This window comes from Tinamus guttatus, unplaced genomic scaffold, assembly GCF_059628265.1.
Source record: "Tinamus guttatus ecotype Peru unplaced genomic scaffold, ASM5962826v1 Tinamus_guttatus_pri_ptg000035l, whole genome shotgun sequence".
Classification (NCBI taxonomy): domain Eukaryota; kingdom Metazoa; phylum Chordata; class Aves; order Tinamiformes; family Tinamidae; genus Tinamus; species Tinamus guttatus.
In genome coordinates this window covers 1,264,679-1,277,546 of record NW_028288569.1, presented here as the reverse complement: position 1 = coordinate 1,277,546, position 12,868 = coordinate 1,264,679, and the positions used below count along the sequence as shown (strand labels likewise).

General features: G+C 37.2%; 1 protein-coding gene across 1 annotated transcript in view; it reads right to left on the bottom strand.

Moving 5' to 3' along the window:
• The window catches only part of GABRR3 (gamma-aminobutyric acid type A receptor subunit rho3), a 30,044-nt gene extending 20,270 nt beyond the window's left edge, over positions 1-9,774 (bottom strand). The window contains exons 1-2 of the mRNA XM_010213777.2: positions 9,647-9,774; positions 3,307-3,419 (exon numbers count right to left, since the gene is read on the bottom strand). Of these exons, the coding sequence (XP_010212079.2) occupies positions 3,307-3,419; positions 9,647-9,774 (241 nt within the window). The remainder of the gene's footprint in view (positions 1-3,306; positions 3,420-9,646) is intronic.
• Positions 9,775-12,868: the final 3,094 nt, after the last annotated feature.

The following is a 12,868-nucleotide window of genomic DNA, read 5'->3' as shown; positions in this document are numbered from 1 at the left end:
GTTTAGGGAATAAACCCTGTGTCATGAAGCTTTTTTTCTTAACAGAATTTGGGCATTGCGATTTATGGGTTTGCTTCTCTCGACCTCATTGTATAAGGAACTACAGACAAAATAGCATTTCTATAGCAAAAATGTAAAAACAGCTTCCTAGTTTTGCTTCATCCTGATACAGTATCTTTCTGAGGTTTAGATGTCTAATCTGTTAATAAATGGAAAATGTCAGGACTAATATTTAAAATCAAAAATTCAAAGAGACAAATTATGCTTTTAAAATTTGCTTTTACATTTGGAACGTCATTTCAGTCAACAGAATAATGCCAAATTACACTCAAATAAATGACAGCAGAGTTGTGTCCATTTGGTCAAAAAAAAAAACCCACAACTCTCTAATTTCAACAGAGCAATGATATATTTTCATGTGAAAGCAAGCAGTCATGTGAACAAGGTCACCATTAATTCCAGTAACTCCACAGCCATTAGCATCAGGATCCAACAATTCTACATTAATTTCCCCCGACTCTTCCCGTGCAGATGTTTTCTCAGTTTATACATCAAATTCAGCATGTGCTCTCTCTGTCTTTCCTTTTTTATTTAATTATGAAGATTAAAAACTCTGGATGCAGTAATCTGCCTCACTCACTTTGCATCTGTGGGGATAAATGAAATTAAACTTGTCAGATTTGAATTTAAGAGTTCCCTGCACTGAGGGATCTGCAACAGGTTCAGAACAGTATGAAATTTCCAGATATTTCTTCCCCAGAACTGATACAAAGGATGATTGACCTTCTGAGGGAAAGGGGTACAGTGTAGCCAAATCAAGAAAATCTCTCATTCCAGTTCCATAACATACCATGAAAAACCCACTAGGGTACAGGAGAGGGTGAAAAGTCGACCCTTTTCCTTTCACAGGTAAAGGATTACTTAAATACTTTTTCTTTCTGTATTACTTAAATAGAGAAATACTTAAATACTAAATACTTAAATACAAATTTCTTTTTTCTCTTATCAAGACTGTGAACTGATATATCTTGCTGAACTGAACAAATCATGCACCGAGGCATGTGACAGATACAAGCCCTTCACGGTTCAGGGAGATACTTTATTAGGTTTGATAACAACAAACCCCAATTTCATCTGCTTTAAATACATACAGTCACAGTGCTGTGAGTCTTTATGTAGCTCAAGAATGGCTCTCTGTAGATGCCATGTGAAGAGGACAGAAAGCACAGCCCGTGGCCTCTAGCCACAACAATGTGCAGTGACCACTAATAGTGGCAGTGCAAAAGTGTATATACAAAGGTGGCAGCGAGGTGTGTATGATTCCTATTTATTGTCTGTTTAACAATGGTATCTCTAGTTTCATCTTCTCCTTTGGTTAAGTTTCCTTCTGTTGCCCATTTAATATTTGTCACCATTCTTCAGAGAATCCATGTTTTACATCTGCTTTCATACAATATTTCCAGGTATGGTAATTAGATTATGAATCAGTTGGTGAGTGCTGTCCTCTAACAAGGCCATATTAGTGTAGTGACTCTATGCTGATACCTGTTTAACCTGCCTCCTCCTCCCAAAAAAAACCCCAAACCTTTTTTTACTACTGCAACACCACTGAAGTCAATGCTAAAACAGAAGTAACGGAGCATACATTTAGAAGCAATGTTCATTTTGCTGAGACTTATGTATGCTATAGAAATTTTAAAGGATCCCTGTTTTGGCTTTAGAGAGAGTCACACATGGGTATTCCACATATAATTAGAGTTCTGAAATTTTGGAAGTGCATGAAATATGGGATGTGACTGAAAAAAAAAAGTGCCAGCTGCGCTGCTATTCCATGTGGATGATTGATAGTCAGAAGAGACACAATGCAGACACATTGTTTTACTGAAAGCTACTTCCGAAAGACAGGAGTACAGCTGAAATCATAACCATAGCATTGTGATTATTAGGGACCTATTCAGTGAAGTTAGTGGAAAAACTACAGCTGGCTGCAATAGGAACTGAATGGGCTCTATGATTAGTCATCTGAGAATAAAAGGACAAGAAAAAACAAACAAACAAACTGGTACATGTTTGCTGTGTGCAAAAAACAATCCTCACTGCCTGTGGAAAATTACAACTGGCAGATCGCAGTGTCTATTCTGAAAACTGCTTTTATGTATATCAGAAGTGTTGCTTTCTGGGACGATACAAGATTAAGTGCCTCCCAAACCATTCTTTGCTTTCATGGAAATGCTACTTCCTTTCTGAGATGACACTCTAATATTTAAATTCCTTGAGTGCCAAAGCAGGTGGTAAGACAGAGCTGCCCCGAGTGACACATACTGGGCTGTAAGAGGTAATCATAACTTTTTCTGTACAGATATAAAGGTATCCCAGCTACCCTCACTGCACCGTGGTGTGAATTATGGCCTGATGGTCCCCTGGTATGCCTGTGAGGCCTTAGGAGCTTTAGGAGCTAAACAAGAAGAGCTCCACATACTTTACTTAGCCTCCAGACTGATGCTTATTTACACGAATATTGGTCCTCGTATATTTTAATTTGGCTTCATAACCTAGAGCAGTTCAAAGTTTTTCCACAAGTCTTTAACACATACCTGGTGACCCAAAGGATCAGAAAGAGCTTATTAGTAAGATAGCTTTCTCATTTTGCCTTTCATGAAGTAGAATCATACCTCACACGCAAAGAGAAATGGCAGTGGGTATCCAGTTGAAAGACTGACTCTGCGGGAAGTCCAAACTACAAATATCCCATTGAATACTTTCTTTACAAACAACATGTACTTAAATAAATAAATAATCGCTATCGTTTTCAAAAGCACAGCAGCTACACAGTAAACTGAAGATCTGCAAGTAGTTTTATGATCTTGTAGAGTCCAGATAGGTTTAGGAATTAGTTCTTTTAAATCTCTACAAAAATCATATATGATGACTTTTAAGTGATTTGCTATTTTATACTAGACTGTGCAGTTTACTTATAATATTATACTTATATAAGTATATACTTATAAGTTTACTTAAGTATATCTTAATCACTTTGCAAAGAATAGAATTCTGACAATATTATTTAATTGGTTCCCCAAAGCAGACAATTTGCAGAATTTCTCCAGTTGGTACACTAAACACAAAAATGTGCCTTGCCTTCAAATATTTCTTGCTTTCTTCTTTATTTTCTGAAGTACAATGAAAGAGGTGAGTTGCAATTAAAACTGTCATTCAATGTTAAGTGACATTGTTTTGCACAGTTTAGGTAGGTTCCCAATAGAGAATAAACTATTAACCAGCCCAGTGCAGGCATTTGATGCTCACCTCCAAATCCAGGTCTCAGAGCAAAGTCATGGTCCTCTATGCGGAGAAGCTGTTCAGACTTAAGAGGCCGTACTTTGGTGCTGTCAAGTTTCCTCATTTTAATTTCTCGTTTGCTATATTTAAAGAAAAAAAAAAAACACAGAAGGAAAAAAAGCATGTAAGGAACTTCATTTTGTTTCTTAAGTGAAACAAGGACCCAAGAGTCCTGGATTGTTGAACTGTTGAATCTGGTGTGGTAAGGGAACAACTGTGTTAATAAAGTTGGGAAGATACATATTGGAAAAGGCAAGGAATCACTTATGAATTGCCCGGGTCGGTGAGGAGCACCAAATACTTTTAAAAAGCCATCTATGTCTCTTTCTCTTCCCCTCAGAAACTGTATTTACCATGAGAGTTTATAGCCAATTGAAAATAATTTATTGTTGACATAACCACTTTAAAATCAGACATAGAAAAAGCATTACATACCCTCATGCATTACATACCCTCATGCATTACATACCCTCATGCATTAACTACCTCATGCATCATCCATATTATAGAAACTTATGTTTTCTGTTAGAAATCTCCTCTTTTCCTCAGATGTCAATGAACTGATAAGTTTCTGAAGGACACTGAAACTGATAGCCCTGGAATCACAGACTTGCTTTTTGAGATCCTTTTGAAAGATAGTTGAGATTTAGCTAAGTTAAATGTTACCAGGTATAAATTTCCCATTTGTTTGTTACTTGTTCTCATCCCTAATTTCCTGTTCAGACATGCAGGAAAAGACATTTCACCAAAGAAGTTCTGTTTTAGCGTTTTTTTTCTCATGACAAGCATAACTGATCCACTGAGTAGCACAGGGCCTTCAAAATACACAAATATAGAGTTCCTTGTTTCCTGACTGCTCCCAGGTAGGATTAGAAATGTCAACAACGGAGATTTAGCATTCACATTAGGAAAATCTTTCTCCAGAATAGTGAATAGTGAATGAGAAAAGATTGCTTGGGGAGGCTTTGAGACTCCTTTCACTCAGGCTATTTAAGAATAGGTTAGGCAATTATCTCTAGGAATAGCATAAATACAGCTGCTTTGCCTCAGGCAAGGGAATCTCTCTGCAGATTGCTCCTTTCATACTTTTTATAATTCTCCACAACTTTGCTGCCAGCAACTCTAATTATTACTTTAGTCTGAATTATAGGAATTTGTCCTGTTCTGTAGATTTACCCTGTAGCCAAACACTGCTTCGGATGAGGTATGGAATAGTTTTAGGATGAGGTACATTTCTCACAGAGGCATACAGCATTTACTTGTTTGTTTTTTTGTTTGTTTTTCCCCACTTTTTCCCTTGTCTGATAATGAAGCCCAGGAAATTACTTTAAAAAATGCTGTGTAACAGGAATGCTGAGGAGAGATGAATTGCTGGCTTGTTTAGAATCACAAGGCTTGGTCAGACTAGTTCACTTTGAGTATGCTTGAATGTCTCTGGTAATGTTTAAGCCAAATTATTGGGGGAATTAGAATTTCCATGTGAAGTTTCAAAGAAAGATTTTATTTTTCTGAGTATGAAAATGACATAGTGGCTAAAATTAAATTCAGTGCTTAAAAGAATTAAAACCATAGAGCGAGTCCTCTATCACAGTAGAACTGGCAGTAGAATTGAACACCTGCAGCACGTTAAATTAGGTATATCAGAAAATTCTGCTGCTTGGGAACTAGAATAGGAGACAGTAGATTAAAATCAGAATCCTGTGGCACAGCTAATAGGGTCTGAAAGCATTAGGTTATTCGTCACTGGATGTGCCAAGAGAGATACCCATTTGATACACAGATGATTTCTCTGAAAGAACAGGATCCAGCTCTTGTATATCAATTCCAGCTTCATATTGGAAACAAGAAAGTATGTGACTAAGGAAAATTTTTCCTAGTCACCTCTTCTCAAGAGGCAAAACACAAGCCAGCAGGGCAAGAAATCTTCTTAATCACTGAGCCACTGAGAGAAGACCTGTTGTGAGATTCTGATATTCTCATTTTCCTGCATGAAGACAAAATAAATATAAATGCTACCTATGTGAGAAGTATCTTTTGTGCCCACTTACTAGAATAGCATCTTCAAGCTGATCCTCTTTATACATAACATTTCCACTAAAAGAATCCGTTTTTTCTAGCCACTGCCAAAAGTAGTGAATTAAGGTAGGCAAAGTCTTGCAAATGGCAGAGTGGTGCTTTCATTGCAAAATCTTGCATGTTTATTTCATTACCCTTTTTTGGCAGAATATATTTGTTTATTCTAAACTTAAATAGGCTCATGTGCAGAGATATGTCCTTATGGTACTTATTTGAAATGAATTTTATGGATACTGGTAACATTGCCTATGTAAAGGTATCACAACTGAGAAAAAAAAATCTAAAATAAATTTTAAAAATCATTTCTGCTTCCAAATTTTCTCCCCTCACCAGCATTCCCACCCAAGACTAAGAAGTATTCTCTGACAGATATTTCTTTAACATAAACATCTGGACTCCAGATGTTGTGCCTTGGCTAAGAGTTACAGTATTAAATTGTCCTCACTACAGCATTACAGTTATTTAACTGATGACTCAAAGGGAATTGCATATATGTATTTGCTTACCTAGAAATCCTAGACCCATGTTTAACTATTGATCAGTCACATAGAATTGTGAAATCGTCAGAAAAAGTTTTGAGTGCTCCTTTCCATGGGGCCAATTCTATTAAAAAGTAGAAGAGAGAGATTTAAGTACCCTGGATCTCAGAAAAGCCTCCCCAGGCCAATCAACACCCTAGTGATGCAGTTGCCAGAGTTACAACACTTTTCACTCTCATTGAAATTCTAGCAAAGACATCGATTATATTTTGGTGGCCTGGCACTATGGTCGTCTTATCACATAGCTTTAGTCAGAACATGATTGACCTGGGAGCCTAAATGCAATCATTAATTCAGCATACTCACTATATAGTAAATGAGAAGCTGTAGTATTAGAGAAAGATAATTCACATGCACTTAAAGAAAATAAGTCTCTATTTGCCTTCCCTTTGGTAGCACTAAAGGGAATTTTGACAAATGACTTGGTATCAGCATAGATCTGGGCAATGGTAAATGTGAGCTTGTCAGCCTCAGTGAAATATATGCTTAGGAAAATACTGCTTCCAGCTATAGTACCTCTGTTTTCAACAACTGTATTACAGGTAGCATTTTACATTACACAAATGGAATGGTAACCTAGAGTTAAATTCCAAGAAAAGGCCATAAAAAGCCTAGGAAGTGTTTCAGATCACATGGGAATGACACCCTTGCTGAATTTATTACTGGAACCACTAACTCTTGGGATGGAAAAAATGTGAGAAACTCTTTGGACATCTCACTACCCAACAGTGTTATATGGACTCAGAGCTCAATATCTTTTGCTCTGTTCTTATTCTTCCGAATTTCTGCTCACAACTGTTGTTGGAAGCAGGTCACTAGAGTACATGATCCTTAGTACGATCCTGTTCCTCACTTTTAATCCCCTGAATAACTAATGATGGGAGAAAATCCTTGGCAGGGCACTGAAGGAAGGCTGGAGCAAGATATGCAGCAAGATATAACCCCTTTTCCAGTACCATACTCATCTGATCTTTATTGATGGACTTGGAAAATCTGAAACTTATGTCTCAGAAAAGATAGTTAGGAGGGGGTTTGCTTTCAGTTACACTAATTTAGTATCCAAGATACCACACTGCCTTTATTGCTGCAGCATGGGAGTACCAAATTCTCATCAGAGTCAAAATTAAAATGCTTAAGTTTATAAAAAGAATACCATGGCAGATCCCAGCTCTCATAGCCATAAGGTTCCCTCCAGTGCAGTGCTCCTGAGATACTTCCCATCATTCCACAAAATCAAAGGAAGAAATTGCAGAAATGTTTTCAGGAATATCTGTGGAGTTATGCAGCAGTGTGATCTCTTAAACTTTTAACATATTTATCAAATTTTGCAGCTCAGATTCTGCACATTCTCAGAGCTGTACATTTCTGTCCCTCTCTTTGAGGTACATTTCCGAGTGTTTAATAACATCAGCAACTTGTATTGTCAAAAAGTATAATATTTTGACAATCAAATGTTTTGATCTTTATTGTAGGAAATGGACCATGAGAATAATCTCTTTCTCATGTACTTTTGGTTAATGCTTTAAAATCTTCTTTACAAGAGAATGCAGACAAATAGCTTTGGCGGGAGAATTGGGTTACTCTATTAAACCAGTAGAACTTGTAGGTTAAGTAACATTTTCACATGGGATTCTTTCTAAAAGGCCACCCATTTAACCAAGGCCATCTGTCAGCTGTGTCCCTAATAACCCTAGTGCTGGCTGAAAGGTTTTTCCCCAGAAAGAAAAAGAGGCTGCTTGAAAGTCAGATCCTTTTGAAATGTACTGGAGGATAATGCTGCCTTTACAAGCAGAACCAGAGAGAGAATCAAAAGAGAAACTAAATGTATTTGGATCCTTCCATTGAAAAGCTGATTTGCAGCTGTTAAGCCTTGGGGTCTTCTATGGTTCAGATTCTGCAGTCTTCTTCCCAGTTCCAAATTTTAAATTGCTGGGGCCTGTAGACATGGAAGGCCAAACCATTTCCTTGTGTATATCAGAAAACCACTACATCAATTTGAATGAGATGAAAATGTGGTCCTGGCGTTCCTCGCCGCTTCTGTTCTTTCTCTCTGCTGAAACACTTATTTTGCCTGTCTCGTGGGAGTGTCCTTACTGTTATTTGTAAATGTCCATGAAGATGGAAGGGATACTAACAGTAACTGTTACTGCTATCATGTGACAAGAGGTCAGTGAAGGACGTCCACTGGGATGCTGTAACATATGCTGTCTCCTACCAGCGGGCTTCAATTTCCCCTTTGGGATTTTTTATATCAGTGATGGAGCAACTCCTTATGGCTGTTGCAGAACAGTATAAATGTGAACAACAGTAACATATGTTTTCCTTTTACCACTGGCAAAAATGTGTCAGCTAATGTAGCTAATGTTAAAACATAGATTTCTTCCCTTTCCAGGGATAAGAAGATATTTCATTTTGCTTCCATTCAATTCTTAACAATACTTAACAGTCTGATGCTGCAAAGCACCAGATTAGACCCTACTAAGGCTTTTTTTCTGTTTATTTTATTACTACAAATAATTGTGCACAAGCAGTTACTCCAAAACTGTCATGGAGTTTGAGACAGGCTGTTTACTACCCAGTTCTTTCCATTGGCTTTTGGCTTGGAGTGGACTTGAACCTATAACCAAGAGCTGAAAATCAGAGGTATGGAGCTATTTAGCATCTTCAATCACCTCCAGATACCATTGTTTTACTGATATATGCTCTGTTGCCTTGCATTACCTACATGCAATTTTAACATAACATTTAATGAGTCAGAGATAATGTAAAGGCTAGGTTGTCACACAGGACATATTACATACATATTTGTATGTATTACAAAGTCTGTGACTTTAAAAACAGTTTAAACACATTTACTAGTTCAGCTATGTTACAATACACGATAGAGTATGAACACACTATGAGCTCCCCTGCCCATTTTAATCAAAATTTCTGTGTTAAGCACCCAGAAGAAATGCCCCCCTTCTACTTCCTTGAATTGAGCTATGTATTGCAATTTCTCCTTCCTCCAAATAAAGACAGATTTGACTGCTTGGATTATCACTGGTGGTCTTCAGAAGATATTATCATCTATTTGTGTATTATTAGGTCAGCTTGAAAGCACATTCACAGACTTCACAAGTAAACCATGAAAATGTGCTTCTGGAAAAAAACCTTTACACTCCACAGAGAAATTTAAATGCAAAAAGCTGTAGATATTTTTTCCTTTTAAACCAGGAAAACTGAGATGAAACATTTTCCTTTTGTGATGTCTAGAAGCATAGATATATTACAGAAATGAAATATGTTAGGACATCACCAAAATACAGTCCAAATCACCTTATTTAGTGCCATTAAAATATTTTCTGTCTCATAGTTGCTCTGCTCTTTAAGGAATGGAAGTATACAATTGCTTATCACAGTAGTAATTTGGCATCATATAGGTAAAAAGATATGTGTGTGGGTGTGAGCGTGTACATACCTGCATATACATGAAGCACTCAAGAAATCATGATATGAAATGGCTAGTTATGGAAAAACTGTTAACTCATAGATTACCATTTGTATTTTGGGAATACCCTAACAATGTGCTACATACAGTACACATTCAGAAAGTGGTAAAACAGGACATTCAACAAAAAGGGTGCATTGACGGGTTGCTGACAAACAGCATGAAAATTACCAAGTGAACACAGAGAGAGTATATTACTTACCTATTATGTTTTCTCAAAAATGAGTTTTGCTGCTGCTGATGAAGACGGTGATGCTGACTTTGAGAACTGTGTAGCAAAGCTGTCGGCCACAGGCAAGTGAGGAACAGAAGTTTCATGACCAGGACCATCTCTTCCTAAAGAGAAATGCACTTAATCAGCCAATCCACCTTGATGACTTTTTATTTTTAGTGTTTTTACTGTTCAGAAACAGCATAGCATGCAAAGGATGCACATGAAACAAGGCATCACTGAAAACAGATGACAGAGGCATCCCAGTTCTGACATCCTCTCAGAGCTCCCCACATATTTTGGCAAATCATAAAAGTTCCTTAAGCTCTACATCCCCATGGCATCTGCTGTCAAATGAGTAGCACCTCGCTTTTAGAAATGTAGTAAGTATAGCAAGTTGTTTTGCCAGGCTAAAATCTGATCCATTGTTTCCATTCTTTCAGTGTGGGTGCATACTTGAATTTTCCATCACCCGCTCAGTAACCTCTGCAATATAGCCTGTGCAGGCAAAGTGATGTCAAACACTTAATCCTCTTTAAATCCCACACAAAACCATACAAAAATCTGCTTTAATGACAAAGGTCTCTAAATTAATCTTGGTTACTATATATGTGTGTGTCTGCTCAAAATAATTTTCTGCACAGATCAAGCTCTTTCATTAACTGGCTACATTGCACTTCCTTCCCAGTCATTAACATTACTCCTGTTTCTGTGAACTGTGGTAGAAAATATTTTGTCTGGAGATGCAGAAACACTACTGGACAGTGTAACATCATGAAGCCAGACCAAACTAAAGACGGAGTCTTGGGCAGATAACATTTGCAAATACCAACAAACCTTTTGTTTCTAAGATCTACAGCTATCTTGTAAAGCTATCCTAAATTTACAAGATGTGTGTGCCTAAGATCTAGTATCCTTTTATAACGCCAAATTTCGTCTTTCTTTCATTTAGCCTGCCCTACTTATTCAATAGCAGATTTTATCTGCTGAATCACAAAATGTTTTGTTAGCAAGAACTTGAGCATGCATTCTTGTGAAAGATGATAAGATTTCTTGTGGGTTCTATTGGGCAATACTGGACACATCTTTTAATCAATTAATCTTTTTTGAGCCATCAGCAACCTTAGTAATCATCAGAATCAATAAAATATATTTATTTTTTCTTTATTTTTTTAATGTGAGAGATAGGAGATTGAAGCTTAGGAAAATGGAAATTCTCAAACACCATCTACAAATGTGGAAGTAATTCTGGTCTCCCAGAAGAAGGCAACAGCCTTCTTCCTGCATTCCTACAAACAACTGGAATAAAAATAATAACCTAAAATAAAAACACTGTGTATGCTGAGTCTATTAACACCTAAGCAAATTAGGATAATGATATTGTGATGTGGACATCTGCCTCCTCAAAAGCCCCCTGAGAACATTAACTAACATTATTTGGGCCAAGAAATAATTATCAGAGGCAAATGATTTCTTGGAGGAGATTGCCAAAGGGCAGCTAATTCTTTCTTTCTGTTTTTCTCTTTCTTTTTTTTTTTTTTTCTTTTTTCTCCTTTGGATTTGAGCAGTTGTCTGCCTGTGACTTCAACAACAACAAAACCCTTCCCACTCATTATAAAAATGTAACTGTGCATTAAAATTGATAGCCTTGATCAAACACTCATCAACTCTATTTCCTCTTTCATTATACTTTGTTCATGGGCTAATCCTTTCCTGCTCAAAACACTTGTGCATGGTCATTTGCAGTCTGAGCAGGGATGGTTAAGTAGTATCTCCTAGCAGGTCTAATGAATTCCTAAAGTGGGATTCCCAAACAAAGTAAACATAAACTCTACTGCAGACTTCTCCATTTTTCAGGTAAATCAGGAGATTGTCATGTCATTTTTAAGATGTTGTTTTCATTCAGGTATTAGCCCCACAGTGGTTTTACTATTCCTGACTGTAGCCGTAATGTTGCCACTAAGCTATAGTGTTGAGAATTACTTGGAGGATTTTCAAAACATGCTGAATGTCCTTGTGACTAACCCTTCTAGAATCAACCAGCTTTGGTTAAAACTAAGGGCTGGATGCACAAACTTATTCCAACACTGTCATCCCATTGATATCAGCAACATGTTTGAGATGCCTTTCCTAAACACACTGAAAATCAAAGCACTACTCCCTCGTTGGCTATGGAGAATTAATTTTGCCCAGTGCACACTCACATGAATTCCGTGGGAGGGACTTCCACAGGGTGAAGCTGTAAACACCCACGTAAATGGGTGTGTAAGATAAGTGAGGGCAACTAAGTGTCACCCACAGCAATCAGGTTTCTTCATACTAGAATTGTTTTTATTTCCTCTGGGTAAGAGGAAATAAAATCCACCCATTACACAGGGTGGATTATAACATCATTATAAATTACCATTAGGGAAACAGGTTAATCTCCTATGCATTTGTCAGTAATAAATTCTAAAAGGAATTTTCTTGCAGAGGAATTAAGGCAAAATAATAGACTTTGCTTGTATTGAGCAAGTCATTAATAGGTTTTTGTATTTAAAAATGACTAAAACATGGTGTCTTTGCTATCACTAAACTAGTTCTTTATAATTATCTGTTTTCTATGGCTCGTGAAAAGCTTGTAATGCTTATCTTTCAAGGGCAAAGGTAACAACACAGGATTGGATGAAGACAAGAAAAAGAGAAGGAGAGGGAGGGCCGGGAGAGATAGGGAGAGCAAAAGGGAGAGGGAGTGGGAGTGACTGAGGGAGAGGAGAGGGAGGGACAAGACCATCTAATATCAAAGCATGAAATGATATTTTTAGTGGGCAAAATAATTCATGGTTTTCAGGTACGTAGGGTCTGAAGCTACAGATTCCTCTCCACTGCAGATCTCAAAGCAGAGCAGTTTTTGATCGCTCTGCTTGATAATATTGGTAACAGTTTTATAAAATCAAGAAGAGAAAAATGACAAGGATGAAGAAAAGTTTCAGAAGTCTTTATTTTTTGACAAATCTGAGCACATCCAAACCCACTGACCTTCATCTTAATTGTAGTGAACTGAAACACTGTTAGGACTAAACCCCTGCAGATTAGCTGCACCAGACTGAAAAGAGTTGCACTGAGGAAAGAAGATGGTAGATTTACCTGGAACACGTATTTTTGATATTTCTAATCAGAGAATGAATAAACACTGCAAAAGCCTCCAAAGAAGCCTTAGATTTTGAAACATGT